At 38.0% G+C, this 27,912-nt stretch overlaps 1 protein-coding gene across 25 annotated transcripts in view; it reads left to right on the top strand.

The window, feature by feature from the left end:
• Positions 1–27,912, top strand: part of PPP3CC (protein phosphatase 3 catalytic subunit gamma) — an 87,230-nt gene that overhangs the window by 24,501 nt on the left and 34,817 nt on the right. For all 25 annotated transcript variants that reach the window (XR_014828285.1, XR_002338570.2, XR_014828286.1 and 22 more), the window contains exons 2-6: positions 8,724–8,921; positions 9,264–9,388; positions 17,569–17,680; positions 24,575–24,720; positions 26,401–26,540. Coding sequence is in view for 4 of the 25 variants with exons in the window: in XM_003483381.5 (XP_003483429.1) it covers positions 8,724–8,921; positions 9,264–9,388; positions 17,569–17,680; positions 24,575–24,720; positions 26,401–26,540 (721 nt within the window). In the remaining 21 variants the exon portion in view is untranslated. The remainder of the gene's footprint in view (positions 1–8,723; positions 8,922–9,263; positions 9,389–17,568; positions 17,681–24,574; positions 24,721–26,400; positions 26,541–27,912) is intronic.

Raw genomic sequence — 27,912 nt, forward strand, 5'->3', positions numbered from 1 at the left:
TTCCTTAAATCAGTTCAATTTTAGAACACCAAAAGAAAGAATTTGTTGTAGTTCCCTTTGTGGTGTAACGGAAACAAATCCCACTAGGAACCATGAGGTTGAGCGTTTGATCCCTGGCCTCAGTCAGTGGGTTAAGGATCTGGCATTGCTGTGAGCTGTGAAGTAGGTTGCAGACGTGGCTTGAATCCTGCGTTGCTATGGCTGTGGTGTAGGCCAGCAGCTGTAGCTCTGATTTGACCCCCTAGCCTGGAAACCTTCATATGCTGCAGATGAGGCCCTAAAAAGCAAAAAAAAAAAAAATAAATAAATAAAGGAAGAAATTTGATGCACAGATTGCCTAGGGCATAAATTATAAAAATGACAACTTTTTGGTCTGCATTCAACCCAAATATTCTTGAATTTCGTTAATTTTTGTTCTAGCTGCACTCGCAGCATATGAAAATTCTTGGGCCAAGGATCAAATTGGAGCCGCAGCTGTGACCTGTGCCATAGCTGTGGCAATGCTGGATCTTCAATCCACTGTACCAGGCCAGGGATCTAACTCTTGCTGCCACAGGGACAGCACCAGATCCTTAACCCATAGTACCGCAGTGGGAACTCTGAGTTTTGTTAATTTTTAACTGCTTTTAGAATCTTACACGTGAATTTACCTATTTGAATAGTGGATTTATTTATTTATTTATGACACTGTGCTGGTTGTTTGCTCAGATTATCTTTTTTATGCTTTTTTTTTTTTTTTTTTTGAGTAAAATACGCTAGGGTAGTGTTGTTCACCATAGCTTTCTGAATGGATGGAAATGTTCTATATTTGTGCTTTCCAATATGGCAGTCACTGGGCACACAAAGTTATTGAGCATTGGAATGTGGTCAGTGCAACTGAGAAACTAAATTTTAAACTTTATTTAACTCTAATTTAAATTTAAGTTTAAATAGTCATATGTGGCTAATGGCTACTTCAGTTTCGACAGTATAGCTAAGGATGAATTGAGAAAAATAGAAGAACTTAGAATGAGATGAAATTAGAGGGAAAATATATTTAACATGATTAACTTAGAGCAGTGGTCCTCAAATTGCACATTAGGCTGCACATTAGAATCACCTGGAGAGGAAGTTCCGTGTTGTGGCTCAGCAGGTTACAAACCCTACTAGTATACACGAGGATGCAGGTTTGATCCCTGGCCTTGCTCTCTGGGTTAAGGATGCAGCATTGCTGTGAGCTGTGGTGTAGCTTGCAGACATAGCTCAGAGCTGTTGTTGTTGTGGCTGTGGTGTGGGCCAGCAGCTGCAGCTCTGATTAGACCCCCTGGCCTGGGAACTTCCATGTGCTGCAATAAATAAATAAATAAATAAATAAATAATCACCTGAAGAGCTTTTTGAAATACCAGTTTCTGGGTCACTAATCTAAAACCAGTTGAAGCCAAATTCCTAGAAATGGATGAGCACATGATATTTTCAGCAGCTTCCTAGGTTATTCTAATGTATAATCAGGGTTAAGAATCAGTAAATTAGAGCAGTGCTTTTTAATGTGCATCTGAGGATCTTGTTAAAATGCAGATTCTGTTTCAGTAGATCTGAGCCAGGGCTATATATTCTGCATTTCTAACAGGCTTCTGGGTGATTTTTCTATTTTTTGATCCTCCAGACTACACTTTAAGTAGGAGAGAACTTTAGGATGAAAGGTTGAGCAGGAGTCTACCATGTCCGAAATGAAAATTTGGTGGCGTAACTGCAGAATTCAACAGTTTTATCTGGCTCAGACTGTTTCTATATGTCTTAACAATGAGAGTACACGTAATATATACCTCAAAGTACTCTGTTGATATTAATGAAGAGGAGTTCCTATCATGGCTCAATGGTAAACAAACCTGGCTAGCATCAGTGAGGATGCGGGTTCCATCTCTGGCCTCGCTCAGTGGGTTAAGGATCCAGTGTTAGTGTGAGCTGTGGTGTAGGTTGCAGACACAGCTTGGATCCTGCATTGCTGTGGCTGTGGCATAGGTCAGTGACTACAGGTCCGATTTGATCCCTAGCCTGGGAACCTCCATATGCCATGGGTGTGATCTAAAAAGACCAAAAAAAAAAAAAAAAAAAATTGATGAAGAACCAGATCGCTTCTGCCAGACAGTGTTTAGGGAAGAGGTTTGGTTTGGTTTAGATAAAATGGTTGGGGAAGAGATTTCTGAAGAGTTAACATTTGAGCAGAGAATTGACAAACTTTAGACTGAGAAAAAATAAAAGATTTAAATAAATTCAGAAATGAAAGAGGAGGTGGTACAACTGATACCAAAGGAATACAGAGGATCTTGAGACTACTGTGAACAGCTATACACTACAAACTGGATAACCCAGAAGAAATGAATGAACTGCTAGAAACATACAATCTACTAAGACTGAATTATGAAGAAGTAGAAAAATCTGAACAGACCAATAATAAATAAGGAGATTGAATCAGTGGTCTAAAACCATCCAAGTAGATGTTAAGTAGGCTGTGGGATTTAAGAGTCTAGAGTTCAAAGGAGAGTTTAGGCTCATCAGTTTTTAGAAGATTTAGGATGAAACTCTTGGCTGTAGTTGTATTTGTACAAACACCTCTCTATAGTGTTGTGTTACAAATCATGTTAATTGCAAAATAAAGTCATTTTTATAATTCTTAGTTTCATTTTTAAAGATAAAATGCTAAATTATTTCCCCCCAATATTTACTGTGAATGTTTATTTATTTTATTTATTTTTTTAGGGCCGTACCCACAGCATATGGAGGTTCCCAGGCTAGGGATCAAATCGGAGCTGTAGCCACTGGCCTATGCCACAACCACAGCAATGCAGGATCCAAGCTGTGTCTGCAACGTACGCCACAGCTCACACTAACACTGGATCCTTAACCCACTGAGCGAGGCCAGGGATGGAACCCGCAACCTTATGGTTCCTAGTCAGATCCAACCTGCATCCTCAGGGATGCTAGTCCTCATGGATGCTAGTCCTCATGGATGCTAGTCAGATTCGTTTCCACTGAGCCACAACGGGAACTCCTTGTTTTGAGACTCTTTAATCCGTTTGTTAACCCTTTCTTGTTGGTTAGGATTGTAGTTTATAAAATAAAAGGCCTACATTGAATATGAAGGAACCACTCCAAGTGACCATATGAAATAACCAATAAAGCAGTAACTTGAGCACTGACACTACTGACATTTTTATTCTTTCATTTAAAAATGCCTAATTTGGATAGTGTAATTTTTTTGAACAAATTAAATGTCTGAAATCACTTTTTAGCTTTGTAATCACTGAGTATCTTTTCTTTGAAATTTGAAATGTTGTGCTGAGAAATGGTTTGGAAAGAGGACAGCTTTATGAATGGAATATTTAAAATGGCAATGCATAGCCACAGAAATAAAGAAGGGAAACTTCCTTGAGTGGTGGTGAGTGGTTTATTTATAATCTGAAAGGATGCAAGAACCAAACCTCTAGGTACTTCATAGTTTAAAGCTTGGATTAGTTGTTAGAAGCTTCAACTTTAGAGTCCAAGTGTTTAGGTTGTATTTTTTATTAGTGAAATCCTGTGTTCCCTTAAAGACAGTTTGAAATTAACTTGTCAGAGATTTGGGTTTAGAAAAAGAGTTATCCACTGTGAAGTGAGTAGTGAAGCCAGCTGAACATTATCTTTTGTATACATTAGACATAATAAAATCTCCAAACTAGTGCTTGAAGACGTATGTATACATAGTAGTCATATTATATATAGTATTTAACTCCACTCTTTTTTTTTTTTTTTTTTTTTTTTTTTCTTTTTGTCTTTTTGTCTTTTTGCTATTTCTTGGGCCGCTCCGGCAGCATATGGAGATTCCCAGGATAGGGGTCGAATCAGAGCTGTAGCCACCAGCCTACACCAGAGCCACAGCAACTCGGGATCCGAGCTGCCTCTGCAACCTACACCACAGCTCACGGCAACGCCGGATCGTCAACCCACTGAGCAAGTGCAGGGACCGAACCCACAACTTCATGGTTCCTAGTCGAATTCGTTAACCACTGCGCCACGACGGGAACTCCTAACTCCAGTCTTATCCTTGTTCCCCTAAGTCCATATTTATCCAAACTAGTGTTACTCAAAAGTGTGGTCTGTGGACCACTGTTAGTCCCTGAATTGTTACTAACTGAAATAAATACAGAGATCGAGCATTTAAAAACTTTCATAGCAGTTTGACATTAGTACAACATCTGTGCATGTGATCATTTTTCTAGTTATTTATTTTTATTGCATTTTACAAAGTATGATTTTCCACATTTTGGTGCTAGGATGGGGAGAGGTTTCCACAGGTAGTTTACAAAGCACTACTCTACATCATCTTTTTTCACTCAGAAATTCTAAACTCCTTGTATCCCTGTGGCCACATAGGAGCTGGGGGAAAGGACATGAGGATCAGTAAACTATGATACTGTATTTTAACTGGTGATGAGAGCGCTGATTATCTGTTCGTTTGTGTTTTTACTTAGAATTCCCTTTAACCATTTTCCTTTAACACCAGTTTTAGTGTGCACAAAAGTCACCTTGGGCACCTGTGCGGATGAAAATGCCAGTGTGGATCTCCAAAGGTCCTGATTCCACAAGTCTGAGGCCCAAGAATTGGAATCAGTTGATTCTGATTCATGTTGTTCCGGGATAGGTTGTTTAAATCAGGATACTTGAGGGTAAAAGGAAGCACTATAATAATTACATCAGGACAAAGAAAATAAACTGGGTTACAGATGGTCACTGTATATCCAGGGCGTATTTTTTTAAATGGAGGTTTAAAGTTTAACTGGAAAGTTTCTACTATTTCCTTTCATTAACAGACATAGCTAGATTTCCTTTCATCTTCTCAGGGCTGTTGCTGTTCCCACTATTGTGAATCAACCTCCACTGTAGTGTTTATAGAACTATCCAGTAAAAGAAGGGAAGAGGAATTCAGGGCTTATAAACGTAGCGAGGGGTAACTTGAAGGGAGATAGGACCCACTCCTTTAAAGCTAAGGCTTCTCTTTTCCTGATTTGAAGGATATTGATTTTAAAAATAACTCTTACTGAAAAACTTGGGACTCTTCTGGAACTTTATGTCATGCATGTTGTCCCAAGTCAATCTTAATTCCACTTAGTGTTCCTGGCTCAGCTGCATCCCATTTCTCTTGTTTTTGCTTTCATCTAAGTGACTTGTTTACTTGTTTTTGATTTTTAAATAAATAGCAACTGAAGCATTCTACCGAAAGAAATAATATCTTTCCAAATTCCTTCCTCAGGAGCTCTTTAGATTATTGTCACCTCTACTTACGTAACTTTTATGATATGTATGAAAAATGGATTTCCTATTTTGTAAAGTGTTCTCAGATTACAACTAACACTGGAGGAAACATTTTTATTAGTAACTAATAGTACGGCTGGTAGAAATTGAATAATATCTGTAGATCTCTTATCTCTCATACTACTTGTTATGATACTTTTTTTGTCTGTTCCAACATATTTGATTTTGCATTATCTCACATTGTTTTTGGTTTTTGACCCATTTCTTTGACTTACAAAGTGGGCAATTAAAAACAAGCAGGGGTTCATTTCATATCTGGGAAAGGGCTGATTAACTAGCTGGAAATTGAGAACAAGAGTTTGAAAACCAAGAGAAGGTAAAATTTAGGTATGAAAGGGTAATGGTTAAATCTTCCATTTTTGGAAATGGAAAAAAAATTATTTTTTTGGATTAAGATTTTAGAGGACCTTGGTGGTTTTCTGAAATCATCTCTAAGAAATTAGATTGAATGTAGCTCTTGATTGAGCCTCACGTAAATTTCTGTAAAGAAAGTTTCTCTAAGGCTTATACTCTTAGTTTTAGTAATTCTTTCTACTTTTTTATTACAGGGATTTTTAAACATTACAACAGAGGAGAAAACAGTATTACAAACTTCAAGTAAACATCACTCACCTTCAACAGTTAACTTATTACCAGTTTTTTTCATCTATACTACTGTCCTCCCATTATTTTGAAGCAAATCCCAAATAGCATAAACTTTTGTCTGAAAATATTTCAGTAGAATCTCTACATTTTTATTGTTTAACACAGCCATAGTGCCAGTACCATTAGTATTTTAGTAAAAGTGTAAGTAAACTTGTTCAGGACTAACCTTCACTGTGTCTTATAGACCCACCAGACCAATAATTAAAAGATTCATCATAATATTTTATTTCTGTTTTACTTTATTTTTATTTTTTAAACTGTACTTGTAACATACAGAAGTTCCTAGGGCCAGGGATTGAACCTGAGCAACAGCAGTGACAACACTGAATTCTTAAAACTTCTAGGCCACCAGGCAACTCCATATCTTTGGTTTATTTTAGATGTAGATTATCCTATTAAAATAGTATATTGATATTCCATGTGAATTACATAAATTAAGACTAATTTGTCCTTCAAATTGAGGTCTTTTCGAGAGTGAAAGAAGGACACTATTAAGTTATGCTAGGAGAGAAGTTGAAATATCTAGTACTGTCTTGAGTAAACTGGCGTCTATATCATCCCCTGTCTCAGGGTAATATTGGCTGTTCGGATAGCTACTATGATTTTTTTTCAATTGGCTTTGAATAGTCAAAATGTGTCAATCATAGCTAAGAGCATTGTGAAACTTACCATAGGACTTTCTTTACCTGGAAATAATACAGAATGGTATATGGCTAGGTCAAATCAAAAAATTTTTAAGTGTCTGTAGTTTTCAACTTTTTTTTTTTTTTTTTTTTTTTTTTTTTTTTTTTTTTTTTGCTACACCTATGGCATATAGGAATTCCCAGGTCAGGGATCAAACCTGCACCACAGGAGTTCCTGGCTTGGTGTGGCAGAGTGGAAACGAATCCGACTAGGAACCGTCAGGTTGCAGATTTGACCCCTGGCCTTGCCCAATGGGTTAAGGATCCAGCGTTGCTATGAGCTGTGGTGTAGGTTGCAGACACGGCTTGGATCTGATGTTGCTGTGGCTGTGGTGTAGGACAGCAGCTGTAGCTCCAATTGGACCCCTGGCCTGGGAACATCCATATACCATGGGTGCAGCCCTAAAAAGCAAGAACAAAACAAAACAAAAACCCTGCACCACAGCAGTGACCCAAGCCACAGCAGTGACAATGCCAAATCCTTAACCCACTGAGCCACTAGAGAAGTCCCTCAGTTTGGTTTTTTTGTTTGTTTGTTTGTTTTTGGTCTTTTGTCTTTTTAGGGCTGTACCCATGACATATGGAGGTTTCCATGCTAGGGGTTGAATCAGAGCTGTAGCTGCCAGCCTATGCCACAGCCACAACAACACCAGATTCCAGCCACGTCTTCGACCTACACCACAGCTCACGGCAACACCAGATCCTAAACCTGCTGAGCAAGGCCAGGGATTGAACCCACATCCTCATAGATACTAGTCGAGAACTCCCTCAACATGGTTCTTAATAACACTTCCATAAAGCTAGAGATGGAATCACCAGACATAAATAACAAATTAAAATAAACCCCTCCTTTAAAATTTATGGTTTATAGACTTGTGGCTATTAGATCACAGGGAATCTAAAGTAGACTACAGGGAATGCCTGATGGCTCAGTGGGTTAAGGATTTGGCATTGTCGCTGCTGTGGCTCGAATCATGGCTGTGCCTCGGGTTCAATCCCTGGCCCACGAACTTCATGCCGTAGATGTGGCCAAAAAGTAAATAAATAACGTAGACTACTTTTAAGGTAGGTAAGCAAAGAGATGGCAGCCAGTTTTAAAATAGCAAAAAAATTTTTCTGTTGAAGTTGCTAATTTACCATGTTATGTATAAACTTTATATCCATTATAAACTGAAGTTAGCTGTTAGCGTTTCCAGATTAGGAAATACAACTAGACCTCCTGTATCTGTTCTTCTCAAGTTTTTGCTCTATTACTATAGTAAGTTATTCTCTGGAAGAGCTCCATCCTGTTAGTGGTATTCCTGTTATCAGTAATATTTTAAGCAACTACTTTTTAATAATAATAATATATACATACATACATAAAAACGTCTATGGGAATTCCCATTGTGGCTCAGTGGTCATGAACCCAACTGATATTCATGAGGATGCAGCTTCAATCCCTGGACTTGTTCAGTGGGTTAAGGATCCAGTGTTGCCATGAGCTGTGGTATAGGTCGCAGGTGCAGCTTGGATCTGGCATTGCTGTGGCTGTGGTATAAGCCTGGAAACTTCTATATGCTGCAAACAAACAAAAACACCTATGATTCCCCTGATCAGGAACTGAGGTCAAACTTCCAAGACATGGTTTCATTAGGTCTGCTCTTTGGAAGAAATAAATGCCCATTTAGCGTTGTGATTTCTTTTCCTTAATTTTTTAAAACCATAGTTTCATTTCTAACACCTTTTCCATAGATGAAAGATACTCATATCGTCTAGTCCTCGTCTCACTCTTAGCTTATTTGCTGAACAACACCTAGTCTTTCATGTTTATATGTAAAACATTATAATTTATACACACACATATATCTTTTAAATACCTTTGACTTAACTGTGGCCTTTAGAAAATTAGAATTGATCATCTATAATATATAGTTATTTAGATTATTTTTTCCCCTTGTGGTTCTGGTGCTGTGGATGTGAAATCATGGTGATGTATTAGGTTTTATTTGTTACATAAAAGAAGTGTGTTTATGGTTATTCTCTATACCATTAACTGTTTAAGTTGTTTTTCTCTCTCCTCCCAGCTGTCCCCTTTCCTCCAACCCAGCGGCTTACTTTGAAGGAAGTATTCGAGAATGGAAAACCTAAAATAGATGTTTTGAAAAACCATTTGGTGAAGGAAGGGCGACTGGAAGAGGAAGTAGCCTTAAAGATAATCAATGATGGGGCTGCCATCCTGAGACAAGAGAAGACTATGATAGAAGTAGATGCTCCAATCACTGGTATGAGAAGTATTTGCATGGTGGTACTTAGATTTGAGCTAATTTGAGAAATGATAGCTACAAATAACCAACTAAAATGTGTGATGATTATTCTGGGAATTGCAAGCAGTCTTAGAATTGTTTAGTATGTTTGTTATTAATTGAAGAAATACAATTTACAATGTCTAATATTTCCAGTAGGACTCTTCAGTATTGGTAGATGGACTGCAGTTATTGAGCAGTCCAGTCAAAAGCTGGAGTGATTTAAGTTAAAAGTTAAACTGCGGTCCTATTGGTGTAATGCCCTTTCTCTTCTGACATCATTTTTCACCTTACCCACCCTACGTCCTTTTTTTTTCCTAGTATGTGGTGACATTCATGGACAATTCTTTGACTTGATGAAGTTGTTTGAAGTTGGAGGTTCACCTAGTAACACACGCTACCTCTTTCTGGGAGACTATGTGGACAGAGGCTATTTCAGTATAGAGGTAAAAATTAAACTACATGTGTTGGAACTATCATATTGTCTTTAAATGTTTTTTCCTTTCCATTCTTCAGTAGAAGAAATTAAAATAAGAACACTGGCAGAATTTATAAACTTTATTACTTTCAATAATTAAAGTGATAGAGATACGTTTTAATTGATATAAAAAATCTATTCGTTTTGTTAACCACTAAAAATCTGGCATATAGAAGGCTTTATTAACCCAGCTTTGCAAATAAGTTAAGTGTTTACTAACCTTTCCTCTTTGTAGATTTTATATAGGCTGTATATAAATGACATAAATGGCTATTTACCCTAAACAGGGTTTGGATTAGCTCACCTTAATTATAAAACCATAAGCTGCTGGGCTACATTTAATACTTAGATTAACTGCCAGTGCTAAATAAGCAGACACTTAGCATATTTTAGGAATAATTTCTGATATTATTGCATTTAGTAAATGCTTGATAAATGTTTATTGAAAGAAAAAAATGATTATGGTTAATGATGTTAATGAAAACTCACAATTTACTTTTATGTATTTTGAGAATTGTTTGATGAAAGGAAAATGGTTAGAATTAAGATAAAGTATAGGCATTTATGTGTAAAAGATAAAACTATTTTAAAACCTAATGTAAGGACTTGAGTACAGTGGAACCACAGCACATTCATATTTAATAACCATTGATTCAGCTGTACATGCTTGGCAAATAAAAGAGAGGTAACATAAAATAGTGCAGGGAATCTAGAGGATAATGAGAGCAAAAGAATGTATGTATGTGCGACTGGGTCACTTTGCTAAAAGTAGGAAAATTGATGGAACACTGTAAACCAACTATTTTGGAAAAAATAAAAATCATTTAAAAACAAAATAATATAGTGCAGGAATCAAATTTATAACTGTGAGGAGTAAGCATGAGATGAGAAATTGAGTCTGCTTGCTGTTCTTGCAGTCTTTAGTTCTGCCTCTCCCTTGTAGTGAGGGACTCTCCTGGTACCAAGTGTGTTTCTGGAGGTTCACAAATTATTGTTCATGCAGCGTCACTCCTAAATACAAGTCAGCTGTATTACCTGATACTCAAGAGAAACAGCTGTGGTTCTAAAGCTGCCAGAAAAGTAAAGGACAAGAGAAATACAGCTTACTTTTTATTTAGATAGGCAGCCTAAATTCATGACTCAGCAACATTCAGTGTTACCTTGCTAGTGTCTCAAATTCATTTAGTGTCATCTGTGAGGATGACAGAAGCTAAGAAAATAAGCTCATTTTCCCTGCTGCTCTGTAAATTCCCAAGATGTCTAAATTGGTACCTAAAAGGGGTAGAGATCATACCTACAGACAATATCATTAAAAGCTTCCCTGTATCTATTCACATACTGTTTCAACAGACAGTATGTCAAAAGTATGGGTGTTTGAAAGTCACTCTAAATGCTTAGTTCTTTGAGTGTTTTAGTAGCATGAGGAGGTTTCAGAGGCTGAAGAGAAAAATACAGTGCTTTTAGTTGGTCATTTTACTTAATGAGACAACTTTTAAAATTATAGTTGTAAATCATATTCTCTTCCATCATGTTCCATCACGAGAGATTGGATATAGTTCCCTATGCAGGACCTCCTTGCTTATCCACTCCAAATGCAATAGTTTGCCTCTTCTAACCCCAAACTCCCAGTCCATCCCACTCACTCCCCCTTCTCCTTGGCAACCACAGGTCTTAAAACAACTTTTAAAATGATAAATATTGTGCCAAATCATCATCTAATTAACTCACACACTTTTTTTTTTTTTTTTCTTTTTGCCATTTCTTGGGCCGCTCCCGCGGCATGTGGAGGTTCCCAGGCTAGGGGTCGAATCGGAGCTGTAGCCACCGGCCTACACCAGAGCCACAGCAACGCGGGATCCGAGCCACGTCTGCAACCTACACCACAGCTCATGGCAACGCCGGATCGTTAACCCGCTGAGCAAGGGCAGGGATCGAACCCGCAACCTCATGGTTCCTAGTCGGATTCATTCACCACTGCGCCACGACGGGAACTCCAACTCACACACTTTAAAAATCATTTCAGCACATCAGTATCTTCACAATACAGACATAGTCTACAATAATTTTAAATATCTTTTTAAAAATTTATTTATTTATTTGTCTTTTTGCCATTTCTTGGGCCGCTCCCACGGCATATGGAGGTTCCCAGGCTAGGGGTCTAATCAGAGCTGTAGCCACCAGCCTGCACCAGAGCCACAGCAACTCGGGATCCGAGCCACGTCTGTGACCTACAACACAGCTCACGGCAACGCCGGATCATTAACCCACTGAGCAACGGCAGGGATCAAACCCGCAACCTCATGGTTCCTAGTCGGATTTGTTAACCACTGCGCCACGACAGGAACTCCATATGTATTTATTTTTGCTTTTTAGGGCTGCACCCATGGCATATGGATGTTCCCAGGCTAGGGGGTGGAATCAGAGCTACAGCTGTCAGCCTGCACCACAGCTCACAGCAATGCCAGATCCCGGACCCACTGAGTGAGGCTGGGGATTGAACCCACATCCTCATGGATACTGTTTGGATTCATTTCCGCTGGCCACAACTTGAACTCCTACAACAATATTTGCACGCACACACCATATTCAGAGTATTTTGCATTACATAATTTTTCCCTCACACATCAACAAATGTTTCCTGAGTGCCAACTTTATGGTAGGCTCTGAGGATAAAATAATGAATAGGATTCATGGTCTCTAAAGGAGCTGACAATCTAATAGAAAAGATACACTTATGAATAGATTGTTCTGTATAATATGAAAATACCTGTTTAATTATTAGCGATATTCTTCTTTTTTTTGTCTTTTGTCTTTTTTGGGGCCGCACCCACGCCATATGGAGGTTCCCAGGCTAGGGGTCTAATCAGAGCTGTAGCTGCCAGCCTATGCCACAGCAATGCAGAATCTGAGCTACATCTGTGACCCACACCACAGCTCATGGCAATGCCGGATCCTTAACCCACTGAGCGAGGCCAGGAATCGAACCCGCAACCCCATGGTTCCTAGTCAGAGTCGCTTCTGCTGTGCCATGACAGGAACTCCAGCAATATTCTTCATATTAGGACTGAGCACATATTTGTATTAGTATCTGACACATAGGCACTCAATGTTTGTTGATTTGATGTTAATAAATCATAGTTTGTATTTAGCTTTATCCAGTTATTTGATGTTTGGCTAACTTAGAGCATTTTTCTGGAATAGCTTAAGAGATGAATGAATCAAAACTTTAAAGTGACAATGCTAAATAGTAACTGAACTGTAGGATATATCTCTTGTTAGTTGAAAGACACTTACTTATAAACCACTAAGATTATAGATTTTTGTAAGCTACAGCTTAGTCCAATATGATACAAATGTATACTTGAACAATAATTTTTATCAATGTCCTTGATAAATGTGATATTTTGTCAAATGGAGGGAAAAAAGGTAATGGAACCCTATTACAATTTTTTGTTATAAATAGTCATTTTGGATAGAAAAATTGGGGAATGCAGTATCTAAAAAAACAAAAACTTTTTTTGGTCTGTTTTTTGCCTTTTGAGGGCTGCTCCCGCGACACATGGAGGTTCCCAGGCTAGGCGTCCAATCGGAGCTATTGCTGCCAGCCTATGCCAGAGCCACAGCAATGAGGGATCCGAGTCACATCTGCAACCCACACCACAGCTCACGGCAATGCCAGATCCTTAACCCACTGAGCAAGGGCAGGGGTCGAACCCACAACCTCATGGTTCCTAGTTGGATTCGTTAACCACTGAGCCATGATGGGAGCTCCAAAAACTTTTATTTTTCTGTTTAAGAAAATTTTTTTTGTGGCCTCACATGCAGCATATGGAAGTTCCCAGGCCAGGGATTGAATCCAAGCCGCAGCCGTGACATATGCCACAGCTGTGGCAATGCTGGATCCTTTAAGCCACTGTGCTGGACAGGGGGGTTGAACCTGTACCTCAGTAGTGACCGAGCTGCTGCAGTCAAATTCTTAACCCATTGTGCCACAGTGGAAACTCCACAAAAACTTTTATGAGATAATTACCTTTAACATTTTGTTGTATTCCTCAGCCTTTTTTCTTCTTTTGTGTGTGTGTGTGTATAATTTTTTTAAAAGAAAGTTGAGATCATTTTGTGCTTTATCTTGTAGTCTTTTTTTTTTTTTTTTTTGGAGTCTTCCCCCACTTGCACTCAACATTATATTGAGAGCATTTTTCTCTATAAAAATTTCTCCAAAAGCATGGTTAATGATATAAATGCCATAACTTATTTCACCATTTTTCTGTTGTTGGAGATAGATTTGTAGCAGGTACTACTTATTGGCTGTCTTTTCTCTCCTTTTTCCCTACTCACAAAGTCCCGTTTTGTTCAGATAAATGGGATTGGGGGTTCAGGGAGAACTTTTAATTTAAGGAAGGGAAGGCCATTATCCCAGTCCCAGGGAATGAATTCTGGTTGGTCTGAACCAGGCATGGCATTCTGTCCCCTGTCACCAGTGATTTGTGTAGGGTAAAAGTGGGATTCTCTTTCACCCAGTGATGTATAAAGGGAGCAGTGTTGTTGCCATGTGTGCTTTTGAAAATTTTTCTTTCCAGATGTAAAGACTCTTGCAAGGTAAAAGTTTTTGGACCCCCATCCCACTATATCATTTGTTCAAGTGTGAGTGTGTGTATTGTAGCGGCTACTTTGTGATCGTGAGGAGGTGCTGCAACTAAGAATGAGAAGCAGACCTGCTATGAATTGCAGATGTAGAGAGGGCATGATTTCTTGTTGAAGATGTTGAACTAGTACACTAAACCTGTACATCTTACCTCCAGACTGCTTCTTTTCTGAGATAATTAAATGTCTTTATAACTTAAACAACAGGTACTATAAGTGGACAACATTGTTTTCCAGTTATTTCCATTCTGCATATTGCTGCAGTTAACATATTTTTGAACACATCTTTAATAGCATTTTTGATATTTCCTTAGGCTGGATTCTTATAACTAAGAGAGCTGGTTGAAAGAATGTGAGCCTTTTTAAGATGTTTGATACCAGTTGCCAAATCATTTTCACAGAACTTTATTTCACTTTTTTTCTTTTCATACTTTAATAATTTCTCTTTCCCTAAGCCTGTTTGAGAGAATCAAGACATGATGGGTTTTTTTTCACCCCAGAGCAAGCACTGATCTTTCCTGAATCAATGTGGGCTTTGATTAGTACAACAAGGATTGAAACAGATGTCACTGATAAAACAGAATAGTAAAGTTTCACTTTTTTCTGAGCCTTTTGATGTTTCTTCTTCATTTCTACCCATTATTGAAGTACTTCCTCTGTGGTAGGGTAAGCTAAATTTTAGTTTCCTTTCACTGATTTTGAAATAAAAGGAAGGATTAAAAGGAACATTTTTAGCATAGAATATGTAATACTAAATGTGCAGAAGCCACCAAAGAGAAAATGTTGTCAGATGTCAATGTGATGTAAATGTTATCAGGTGAGCCACTAATGAACAATTATTGACATATAGAAATGATTCTTGAAGTGGAGTAAGAATTCTTTTCATAGAAATCCCAAAAGTAATTGAGTATCTGGACAGATCTTCTGATGGTCATGACCTTAATTGGCATGTACAAGAATCGCAGGAGTTGCATCCAAATGTATAATATAAGGAAATAAAACTTGAGATTAGAGGCGGAGAACTATATCAACCAAATAACACTGTAGCATGGGTATGCATAGTGCTTTCATATCTCATTACTTCAGAAAGGTTAGTTGGTCATTTCAGGAGGCAGAAATAAAGACCCTAAGGAAAGATATATCATGTTGGGACAGGTAAGTATAGAAAAGACAAAATGCTTTCTGTGTTTATATGTGAATTTAGTGTAATTTTTCCTTGGAATATTTTGCGCAAGTTGATATGTTGACAATGAAAGTCTACCAAAAAAAGAAAAAAGCCATCCAAGTATATTTGTATGTGTCTATTTAGATTTTATGATGTTTATCTTGCAATGTCTGTCTCAAATAAAATGTGTATATTTTTTATCCTATAATTTTATTTTTAAGAAACTATACTGCACATGAACAATGATATGTGAATGACAATAATATTTGTCACAATAATTGAAGAGTTCTACTGGCATTTAATGAGCAGTGTCCAGGAATACAATATATCTTGCAACAAAAAATTGTGCTTGTTAATTGTATCTGTGTTGAGAGACATTGTTAAATTCTGGGGATTTGGAGATGAACAAGCAAAGTCAAGTCCTGTTTTCTAGTAAGAGAGACAGCGTCTTTTTAAAATTGTTTTTTAATTTAATTTTTTTGCAAGCACATGTTGCTGGACTGTAAAACCCCCAGAGGAGAGCAAGATACCTTCAGACACTAGTGCTCTCCTCCATGTTTTCTTTTTTATTTTCATTAAAGTATAATTGACTTACAATGTTGTGCCAATTTCTGGTGTACAGTAAAGTGACCCAGAAATACATATATATACATTTTTTTTCTTATATCTTCTCTCAAGGTCTATCCCAAGAGATTGGATATAGTTCCCTCTGCTGTACAGTAGGACCAAGAGAGACATCTTATATTTTAGTGTCCATGAAAATCAAATCAGGGTAAGGGCTGAGGGGAGACAGGAGTAGCTAATTTAGTTGCAGATCCCCGGAAATCCTAGCTGAAGCAGTAACCTTTGAACAGACACTTGAATGATCTGAGGGAATGAGCCATGCATAGATGGAGGCAAGGAAAGTACATTCCAGGCAGAGGATATACCAAGTATAACCCCCTTTTTCAGTGTCTTTCTGGCTATTTCCTGGCTGTTCTTGAATGTTTGTTTTTCCATATAAATTTTATTATCAACTTGTCTAACTCCATAAAATAGCTTACTGGGTATTTTTATTGGAACTGTGATGAGTTTATAAACTAGAAAGAACTAATCTTTTCATGCTGAATCATCCAGTCTGAGAACAGGGGAATGTCTTTTCATTTGTTCATGACTACTTTTGTGTCTTTTAGGAGTGTTATAAGTTTTTCCTGGTATGAGTTTTGTACATTTCTTGCCAAATTAATTCCTGTGTATTTAACCTTCTTTTCTGCTCTTGTAAATGGAGTTTTGTCTATCATTGTGTCCTTATTGTTTATGTACATGAAAGTACATAACTTTCAGGGTTTTGGGGTGTTTTTTGTTTTTGTTTTTGTTTTTTTGGCTGTGCCTGGGGCATATGGAAGTTCCTAGGCCAGGGATCAAACCCTCACCACAGCGCAACCTCAGCCACTGCGTGACAATGCTAGATGCTTAACCCCCTGAGCCATATGGGAACTCCTGAGATTTTGAATGTTAATTTTATATCCTATCATGTTACTGAATTTTTTATTAGTTTAGTTAGTTGTGTCATTGATTTTTTTGGGAGTTCTTCAGGTATGCCATTATATTATCTGCAAATAGAGATAGTTTTATTTTTTTACTCATTTTTAAGCCTCTAATTGATTTCTTTTGTCTAATTCAATTGGCTAATACTTTTAGTGCAATGTTGAGTAGTGGCAGTAATAATGGATATCCTTGCCTCATTCCTGATTTTTAGTGGAAATATCTCTCATGTTTCTCCATGAAGTAAAATGTAAGTTTGAGAACTAGGGTTTGTATGTAGATGGCCTTGTCATAGAGTTCTAGATATATGGTTAGAACACAGGAACAGAAAGTAAGAAGAGATTCCTATGAAGGCTGCTGTTTTGTGATCTTTCAAATTCTGGGGCAACAGCCAATCTCATTCAAAAGCTGGAATTCTTGGAGTTCCTATTATGGCTCGATGGGTTATGAACCCAACTAGTATCCATGAGTATGTAGGTTCAATCCCTGGCCTCTCAGTGGGTTAAGGATATGGTGTTTGCCATGAGCTGTGGTGTGGCTACTCGGATCTGGCATCGCAGTGACTGTAGTTCTGATTCAACCCCTAGACCAGGAACTCCATATGCTGCAGCTTCAGCCCTAAAGAGGGAAAAAAAAAAAAGCTGCAATTTTTCAGCTGTTTGAACCGAAACTTTGAGTTCAAACTGAACTTTTAATTGTTTCAGCTTGGGAGTAGCAAAGAGATTGTGCCATTACAAGTCATTTGAATTTATATAAACTGTCTTTATGTGTTGTGATCAAAAATAAAAATTTTTTTCCTTGTGTTTGTCTTGTAGTGTGTGCTGTTTTTATGGAGTTTAAAGATTAATCATCCCAAAACATTGTTTCTGCTTCGAGGAAATCATGAATGCAGGCATCTTACAGAATATTTCACCTTCAAACAGGAATGTAAGTATAATCACTTCTCTAGAACTTGTGTAGTTGCCCTTTAGCTAGTCCCAAAGTGAATTAAACACAAAGAAAAAAGAAACTTAGGAAGGAAGGAAGAAATGGACCTCAAATGCTTCCTGTTCTTTTTTTTTTTTTTTTTTTTTTTCTTTTAAGAAGCTACATTCCACCTTTTAAGACATTTGTTTTGAAAATAGTTTTTGAGTTTCCCTCTGCGTAATACATTTGGGATATTTGGAAAACATTAAAAAATCCAGAGAAGATAAAAATTGTCCACAACCACACCACTTTAAAATAATAACTATTATCTCACTATTTGGGATACAGTCTTCTTTTTTTTTTTCTGTATACTTAAAAACTGATCATGGGAGTTCCCGTCTTGGCTCAGTGGTTAACTAGTCCGACTAGGAACCATGAGGTTGCGGGTTCGATCCCTGGCCTTGCTTAGTGGGTTAAGGATCCGGCGTTGCCGTGAGCTGTGGTGTAGGTTGCAGAAGTGGCTCAGATCCCGCATTGCTGTGGCTTCTGGTATAAGCCAGCGGCTACAGTTCCGATTGGACCCCTAGCTTGGGAACCTCCATATGCCGCGGGAGCAGTCCTAGAAATGGCAAAAAGACAAAAAACAAAAAACTGATCATGAAATCATTCAAATATATTTACATCTATATAGTCATTCCTTGATATCCATGGGAATTGGTCCACGACCCCCCCCCCCCATCCCCGCAGATACCAGAATCCACAGATTTGCAAGTCTCATACAAAATGGCTTGGTATTTTCATACAACCTTCCAATATTCTCTTGTATACTTTACATCATCTCTGGATTACTCGTAATATCTAATACAATGTAAACACTATGTAAATAGTTGTAAGTACATTGTTAATGCTATGTATTAGTTACTGCCCTGCTGCAAATTTAAGTTTTATGTGTTGGAACTTTTGGGATTTTTTTTTTTTTTGGGAATATTTTAGATCCACAGTTGGTTGAATCTGTGAATTCAGAACCTGCAGATATGGAAGGCCAACTGTATATGTTTTTAAAATAAAATTGAGCTCTTATTATATGTACTAATTAATAATTGCTCTTTTCACATTGTATAATAGCATTTTTCCATATCATTAACTTTTTTTTTCCTTTTTATGGCTATACAACTGGCATATGAAAGTTCCTGGGCTAGGGGTTGAATTGGAGCTGCAGCTACCAGCCTTCACCAAAGCCATGGCAATGCCAGATCCAAACTATAACTGTGACCTACACTGCAGCTTGCAGCAACACTGAATCCTTAACCCACTGAGTAAGGCCAGGGACTGAACCTGCATCCTTACAGATACTCTGTCGGGTTCTTAACCCACTGAGCCACAACAGGAGCTCCTAATTTTTTTTTTTTTTTCTTTTTTGACTATCCTGCAGCATATGAAGTTCCCAGGCCAGGAATTAGATCCAAGCTATGGTTGTGACCTAAGCCACAGCTGCAGCAACACCGAATCCTTAACACACTATGTCAGGATGGGGGTCGAATCTATGTCCCAGAGCTCCCAAGATGCTGCTGATCCCATTGTGTCACAGTGGGAACTCTTCCTAAATATTTTTAACATGGTTTTAAAATGTTACTTTAATGCTTAGAAGTGTTCCAGGAGGAGTAACCTGGCGCAGTGGTTAACGAATCGGACTAGGAACCATGAGGTTGTGGGTTCGATCCCTGGCTGTGCTCAGTGGGTCAAGGATCCAGCATTGCCATGAGCTGTGGTGTAGGTTGCAGACGCGGCTTGGATCCCACGTTGCTGTTGCTGTGGCTGTGGCGTAGGCCAGCAGCTACAGCTCCGATTAGACCCCTAACCTGGGAACCTCCACATGCTGCAGGAGCAGCCCAAGAAAAAGCAAAAAGACGGAAAAAAAAAGTATTCCAGGAGGGGAGTTCCCATTCTGGCTTAGTGGTAGCCAACCCAACCAGTAACCATGAGGATGTGGGTTCGATCCCTGCCCTTGCTCAGTGGGTTAAGGATCCAGCATTGCCATGAGCTGTAGTGTAGGTCCCAGGTGCAGCTCAGATCCCGAGTTGTTGTGGCTGTGGTATAGGCCAGCAGTTTCAGCTCCGATTCAACCACTAGCCTGAGAACTTCCTTCCATGTGCCGTGGATACGGCCTTGAAAAGCAAAAAAACAAAAACAAAAACAAAACCCCAGGATTTCCCACTCTGGTGCATTGGGTTAAGGATGTGGCATTGCTGCAGCTATGGCATAGGTCACAGCTGTGGGGTTTTTTTGTTTGTTTGTTTGTTTGTTTGTCTTTTTTTTTTTTTTTTTTTGCTATTTATTGGGCCGCTCCCGTGGCATATGGAGGTTCCCAGGCTAGGGGTCTCATCGGAGCTGTGGTCTCCGGCCTACGCCAGAGCCACAGCAACGCTGGATCCAAGCTGCATCTGTAATCTACACCACAGTTCACGGCAACACCGGATCGTTAACCCACTGAGCAAGGGCAGGGACTGAACCCGCAACCTCATGGTTCCTAGTTGAATTCGTTAACCACTGCGCCACGATGGGAACTCCACAGCTGTGGTTTTGATTTGATCCCTGGCCTGGGGAACTTCTACGTGCCATGGGCAGGGCCAAAAAAAAAATAAAAAGAAAGAAAAAAAACTTTATTGCTCATATAATTGATATTTTAACCATGGATTTTTATTTTATTTTATTTTGTTTTGTCTTTTTTTGCTATTTCTTGGGCCGCTCCCGCGGCATATAGAGGTTCCCAGGCTAGGGGTCGAATCGGAGCTGCAGCCTCCGTCCTTCGCCAGAGCCACAGCAACACGGGATCCGAGCCACGTCTGCAACCTACACCACAGCTCACGGCAACGCCGGATCCTTAACCCACTGAGCAAGGGCAGGGATCGAACCTGCAACCTCATGGTTCCTAGTCGGATTCGTTAAACTCTGCGCCACGACAGGAACTCCTGGATTTTTATTTTGTGTCACATTCATATTTCTCTCCAGATTATAGTGTATTTGAAGTTTTATTCCCAAAAGAATATTCGAAGTTGTAAAAAACTTTTAAATTTGGAAAGCAGCTATGCTCCCCACTATACCATCAATGCAGAAACTTTTACATTTGTTATCAGAAACTCAAGGTTTATTCAACACGCCACAAAATCCCTTTACTCACAAGTGGATTACAGTGTAACAGTGTTCTATATGCTCATATTAGCTCTTGTTACCAGTAGCTTTCTGCATTGGAGTTGGCAGTCATGGTGACAGCCTTCCTTCCAATAGAGCCTAAAGGAAAGGTTGTTCTTATTGTAAGAAATTTTAGACTGTGGAACACCTAAACTTTTCCCTCTGAGAGAAAAGTCAGCTACAAGTGGGCAAGATATAGATCATTCCAGGCCCTGGAATTTATTGAAATAAACTCTTTAAATTAGTGAGTAATTAGTCAGGAAGTTTAAAAAGAATTAGATGTACTGTTGGTAAGTGTTTAAATTAGCATAAAGTATTTGAAGAGTAATTTCAAATATCTGTACTTATATTTGTATTTTATAGGAATATCTGTAAAAATTTCTGATCCAGCAATTTGGCTTCTAGGAATTTATCATGCAGATTGTATTTTTTTTTAAAGGCTGCATAACTGTCTAAAATAACACATTTATTATCTCACAGTTACTGTGGGTCAGAAGTCCAGGCACAGTGTGGCTGAATTTGATGCTCAGAGTGTCAGTGATCAGTGAGTCAAAATTAAGGTGTCACCAGGGCTTCAGTTCTCATCTGGAGCTTGGTGTCTTCCAGGGTCGCTAGTTGTTGGCAGTCCTGTGACTCGAGGATTAAGGTCCCAGTTTCCTTCTAGCTGTTGACTAGAGACTGCCCTCTGTTTCTAGCAACTGCTTGCAGTTCCTTGCCACAGAACTGCAAGCAGTCTCTAGAAACTGCTTGGGTAGTTCCCAGCCTGGATATTTGCTTTCTTCCAGACAGAGCAAATGCATCTGTCTTCCTCTTCTGTGAACAGCCAGCTGGAGAAAATACTCGGCTTTTCAGAGGCTCACCTGATTAGGTCAGGCTCACCAGGAGAATCTCCCTTTTGCTGTAATGATGCATAATCATGGGAATCTCAACATTTTTGCAAGTTCCACCCATTCAAAGGAGCACGAATTATACAAAGGTATAGGTCATTGCAGGTCATTTTAGAATTTTGCCTACCACTCTATGTACTCACAACAAAATAATAAAATTTGGATGTAAGGATGTATATTATAGTGTTAACTACCAAAAAAAAAAAAAGAGAGAGAGAGTCAAAATATCAATAAGGAACTGCTTACATAAATATTAGTAGGCATTCCGGCTGTGGAACAATGGGTTGAGGATCTGGTGTTGTCTCTGTGGTGGAATGGGTTCCATCCCAAGACTGGCACAGTGAGTTAAGGATCTGGCCTTGACACAGCCACACACAGCTACAGCATAGGTCACAGCTTCAGCTTGGGTGTGACATCTGGCCTGGAGGTGTGGACAGATGCTGTGGTATGGCCATATGCTGTGGGTGTGGGCAAAAAAAGAAAAAAAAGTGATAATACATCTAAAAAATGGAAGGTTGGGCAGTTGTTGAAAAATCAAGGCAGATCTAGATGTACCGATATAGAGAGATGTTCAAATACATTGTTAGGTGACAGAAAGCATTTGCAGAATATGTATAGTGTGACATCTTTTGTAAATTAAAAATATATAATGTGCAGAAGAAGTTGGTAACAGTGATTACCTGTGGGGAGTTGGATCAGGACTTAATTCAATTTTTTGTCTTCCCATAGGACTGCTTGAGTTATCTTTTTATTGCCATTATATAGTACTATTATAACAGTTTTTTAAACTGGTAGTTTTAAAAGTATCCAATTGGGGCCTAAGCATTTAAAAGGCTCTTTAAAGCATCCTGACTAACTCTGCAGCATGCTACTGGCTAAGAACACCTAGAGGCTTGGAAAGAATCTATTTTTTGCCATTTGAGAACCATTTTATCAAATAGTATAACAATTGGAAATATTTTACATTGTTTTTCTAAGCCAAATATTGGGATATTCCTCATTACACCTCTCTTTCTTTACTTGGGAAAACTAAATAACGCCTATCAAGCAGTTAACAAAGGCCCTGGAATGCTCAATATTTAGCACTAGGTAAGTAATTGTAAATGCCTCTGTTTGAATTAGGATTCAGGGGTTTTTTTAGGTAACATTCTATCTAATTCTTCCTCTGTTTTTTTCAGATTTTTTTTTTTAATGGTAATATAATTGGTTCAGATTGTCTTTAGAAGATGGAGCAGTAGTCTTGGAAAACATTTTAAGTGTCATTTTGCGCTGAATTTCTTATCTCAGGCTTTTATTTGCTTTTCATATGCTTTAATTTAGGCAAATCGGGTTTCTTTTTCTCTTATCTACCAAGATACTCCTGTTTCATTCTAATGCTGCATCATAAATGTAAATAAATCTTGGAACAAGCACACAAATTCAAGTGCAATTTTACATTTCATTCCTATATAAGGAAAGAGCATGTGTGCATTTTGCATGGGTATTTTTACTGATAAACAGATCTTTCTCTTTTTTTAAACTGATATCTCTTAAAGGGCCACAATGGCATTTAGAATCAGCACCTTATAATTACCGTGATGCATTGCTAAGTGATGCTTAGTTCCAAATTATGCAGCTGCAATTTTGTTAATATATCTAAGGGGGGGGCAAGTGGAGACTTTTCTTTTCTTATATCAGTTTTTAAAGTGCTTTGTATTGCAGAGATTTTTTTTTTAATATTTCTTTCAAATCCAGAAATAATTTGAGGATCAAAGTATAGCAGTTCATTTTTGACATATTTATCTCTGCAAAAAACAAGTGAGTTGTTCTCTGGGTTCTATAGGCTTTGACTCATCTTCACAGAATCTTAGAAGAGAAGAAGCTCACAGTTCTGTAGGCTGCCTGCCTGACTTCTGGCCTTCTCTACCAGCATGTACCTCCTTCATTTTTTTTTTTTTTTTAAAGGGCTGCACGTGCAGCATATGGATGTTCCCAGGCTAGGGTTCGAATTGGAGCTACAGCTGCCAGCCTACGCCACAGCCACAGCAATGCTAGATCCTAACTGTGTTTGCAACCTACACCACAGCTCATCCTTAACCCACTGATCGAGGCCAGGGATTGAACCTGTGTCCTCATGGATACTAGACGGGTTCATTACTGCTGAGCCACAATGGAAACTCCACCACGAGGAGGTCTTTTTTTAGACCCAACAAAATATTCAGACTCACAAGAGGCCCATGGGGTGTACTTGGCATCCATCCTAGAAGAGTACAGTCCAGGAAGGGCAGCACCAGGTATCCTTTTTTATGGAGTAGCTTTAATAGGAGTGCATTCAGCTCTCCAGAAGTTTTCTGCCTTTTCTTCTCCTAGTCACAGCTCAGGATGCAAGGAAACAATATCCACATTGAGCAAACTAGGGAGCCACCCTGGCTTAGAAGCCTCATGCTTCACAAGTGCCAGTATCTCTTGTAAAAGCTTTATTGGCATAGTTTCCAGGGTCCCACAAGGGACATTCTTTATGAGTCATGGTACTCAGAAAAGCCCAAAGCTATAGCTTCCACAAGATTATTGGGTAATTTTTACCATAAGCAATGTTGCCTAATAACACAGCTGACATTCACCTTATCAGGTTTCCAGGACAACAGAGCTAGAAAGTTAGTCCAAGGTCACACTTGTCTTTAGAAAAATATGGAGATTTTGTTTGCCCTTTATTGACAACTTTTCAAAACTATCTTTTACAAAGATGATTGTGTTGCCACATAAGTGGCTTTGAAGTAGCTTCATAATCATCTGCCATCAATCCTTCATGTGTGATGAATTTTAACTTTTCTTCCTTTGACCATTTTTCCCACTTTGATAGGTCGAATCAAATATTCTGAACAGGTGTATGATGCATGTATGGATACATTTGATTGTCTTCCTCTTGCTGCCCTCTTAAACCAGCAGTTTCTGTGTGTACACGGAGGGATGTCACCTGAAATTACTTGTTTAGATGATATTCGGAAAGTAAGTAAGCTTTCATTAGTCTCATGGAGTAAATTTGCTTTTTTGTCTGTTACTGTAGTCAACTTACATGTCTTTGTTGCTAAAAATGGTTAAATACAGATAATTAAAAGTAAGAAAATGGAAATCATCTATGATCTTTTTATTGGGCAATAACTGCTATTAACACTTCCCTATATATCTTCCAGAAAATGTGTATAATAATTTTTAATGAAATCTGTGCTTCTGATAACTAGAACCATAACATATTTTGAATATAGACCTGACACTTTAAATTACATAGCAATAAGAAAGGAAGAAAACGAGTTCTCATTCCTATTCTACCATTAATTTTGTAAACTTTACCAAATTACTAAATCTCGTAGATTTTCTCTGTAAAATGAAGAAGTTGAAATGGATGGTCTGAGGACTCTTCCAGCTTTGAAATTCATTGACTTTGGTATTTCAGATGATAGAGATTAATTACTATGTTTCCCTGGCTATTATTTTCAGGATTCTGTATCTTCATAATAAAAAAAAAAAAAGTGATCCATCTTTTTTAACATATATTGTTACCTGTTACCATCTTCTTTTCTCTTTGTATTCTCATACCTCTCTTTTAAACCAAAGAGTTTTCTGTTTGTAAAACTGTTTTCTCTGAAGTAAAGTTACTCTTCTCAGGGTAAGGAGGGAATGTCTCTGTATGCACTGCCTCTCCTGCTGCCTTATTGCTATTAAATAACCAACATTTCTCTTTTACATAGTAAGTCTTGAATTTTACAATTCTGAATTAATTGTATTAATAAAAAGCTCCCCTTTCACTTAGTAGAAGTCCTTTCCTTGGCAATCAGCTATTCTAGTTACTTGTTTTCTCTTGCTTTTCATGCATTAACCAAAACAGCAGTGACTAAAGGCTTGAGTTAATAACATGTTGAAATGCCTCCACTGCATAGAATGGAAGGATGAAAGCCCTTTGCAAAATAAAACTAGCATTCTTTAAAATAAAGAAATCTCCTTTGGAATGAAGTAAACAATGAAAAGAACTATTGCAAAACCCTTCCTGCTCTCATGGTAACATTGGCTCACCTTGGCAGTTGAAAAAACTTTACAGGGTCTTCCTAATTAATTGTAGATTTCTGTAGTGATTGATTTCACATTCAAATTAAATGAGTAATTTAAGATTTTAAGATTTTTCTGGAGTTCCCATCATGGCGCAGCAGAAACGAATCCAACTAGGAACCATGAGGTTGCGGGTTTGATCCCTGGCCTCGCTCAGTGGGTTAAGGATCCAGCATTGCCATGAGCTGTGGTGTAGGTCATAGACACGGCTCGGATCCGGCATTGCTGTTGCTGTGGCGTAGGCTGGTAGAAACAGCTCCAATTAGACCCCTAGCCTGGGAACCTCCATATGCCATGGGGGTGGCCCCCAAAAGGACAAAAGACAAAAAAAAATTTTTTTGTAAGGGGGTCCTTTTCTACTGTAGGGATAGGGATATTTATTAAAATGTATTACCAAAAATGAATAAAAATTATGTATCCAGATTTATGTTTGTTTTCTTCCTAAAGGAAAATTCTTTAGGGGCTTATCACCCACTCTCCTAATAATTCTTGTAGGTGGAAGGGTGTTTTTTTGATCCATACCAGTTTCTAAAAGCTCTTTTGCTTTCATGGTTTTTCTTCTTTTGGCTTTTGCATGTCTTCTAGTTAGACAGGTTTAAAGAACCTCCAGCCTTTGGGCCAGTGTGTGACCTGCTTTGGTCTGACCCCTCAGAGGATTATGGCAATGAAAAGACCTTGGAACACTATACCCACAACACAGTCCGAGGGTGCTCTTATTTTTACAGGTAAACTAATCCTCAGAGTTAGAAAATTAGAAAAAGAAATTGTAATGTATTTTATCAAATTATTTTTAACTACGTATTTTATATCTTGAGTTTGTATAGCTCAGGGACTTATATTTAATTTTATGATTTATAGAATGTAGAAAACTCTGTTTTGTTTTTTATGTTTTATTAAGTATTATACCCTAATAAGTATAATATACTGAACATGATTGAACAGAACATTTTGCAGTGCTTAAATGTCATTGTCTGACTCTAAATGATCTAGTTTTTTTTTTTTCCTTGACATCATCTATTAACTTTTTTAACTTTCTTGGCTTTTCTCACAAAGATTCTGATTCAACAGACATGAGATTAGGGAATCCTGTTATTTTTTTAAAAGCTCTCCAGCGTTTGGAACCACTAGTATAGACAAAGATATAAAAAGAACAGGACATTGTGAACTAAGCCCAGGACATTTCCTGGAACTTGGTCGTTGTCTTAAATCTATGTGTGAGTTTTTATTGTGCTTTGCCACTCCAAAATAGAGAGATTCAGGGAAATTTGAAGCCTAAATTAAAAAAAGAAAAGAGAAAACTGATGCTTTATTCTGTTAAATAGTATCTGTATTTTTTACCTTAAAACTCTGATAATTGCCCTAAGATAATGCAGTAAGAAGCCTCAATTTTGCCAGTTTTAACAATTTTCTAAGTAACCTTTTTTCATTCTGCCAACTTTAGCACTAATGATGAAATCATTTAAATTTTACTTCTCTTTACATTGGTTAAAATAAAGAACATAAGACTTTTTTATTTTAAAAAAACCCCACAAAACTAACAACAACAACAAAACCAAACCTTTTTTATGTTTAACACAATATAAATTGGTACAGTTTCTATGGCAGTCAGCTTAACAATATCTCTCAATTATAAATGTCCGTGGCCTTAATCCAGAAGTTCAACTTCTAAAATGTAAGCCTAGCCTGTATAGTCGAATTCTCATTAGTCACAAATTCTGGTTTGCAAATTTGCCTACTTGCTAATAAGATTTATTTATAACCCCAGAATCAATACCCACAATGCTTTTAGTCACTCACAGACATTCATGTGTATACAGTAATTGAAAATCGAGTACCACATGCTCGTTCCAACTGTTGAACAAGCAGTTTTCTGCCTTTCTTATTTCAGCTCTTATACGGTAAGCAAGTATTCTTTTTGTGGTCTATTTAGTGCAACATTTCCCACATTTTTGTTGGTGTTCTGCTGTTTAAAATGGCCCCAAGCATAATTCTGAAGTGTTGTCTAGGGGTCCTATATGCAGGAAGGCTCTGATATGTTATATAAGCTTCATTCAGGAATGAGTTATGACACTGTTGGCCATGAATCCCATGTTAATG

The sequence above is a fragment of the Sus scrofa genome, chromosome 14 (assembly GCF_054392235.1).
Source record: "Sus scrofa isolate SSC_HxYL_T2T_F1_AM1 chromosome 14, Sscrofa_HxYL_maternal_Yorkshire_Landrace_v2.0, whole genome shotgun sequence".
In the NCBI taxonomy this organism is placed as follows: Eukaryota; Metazoa; Chordata; class Mammalia; order Artiodactyla; family Suidae; genus Sus; species Sus scrofa.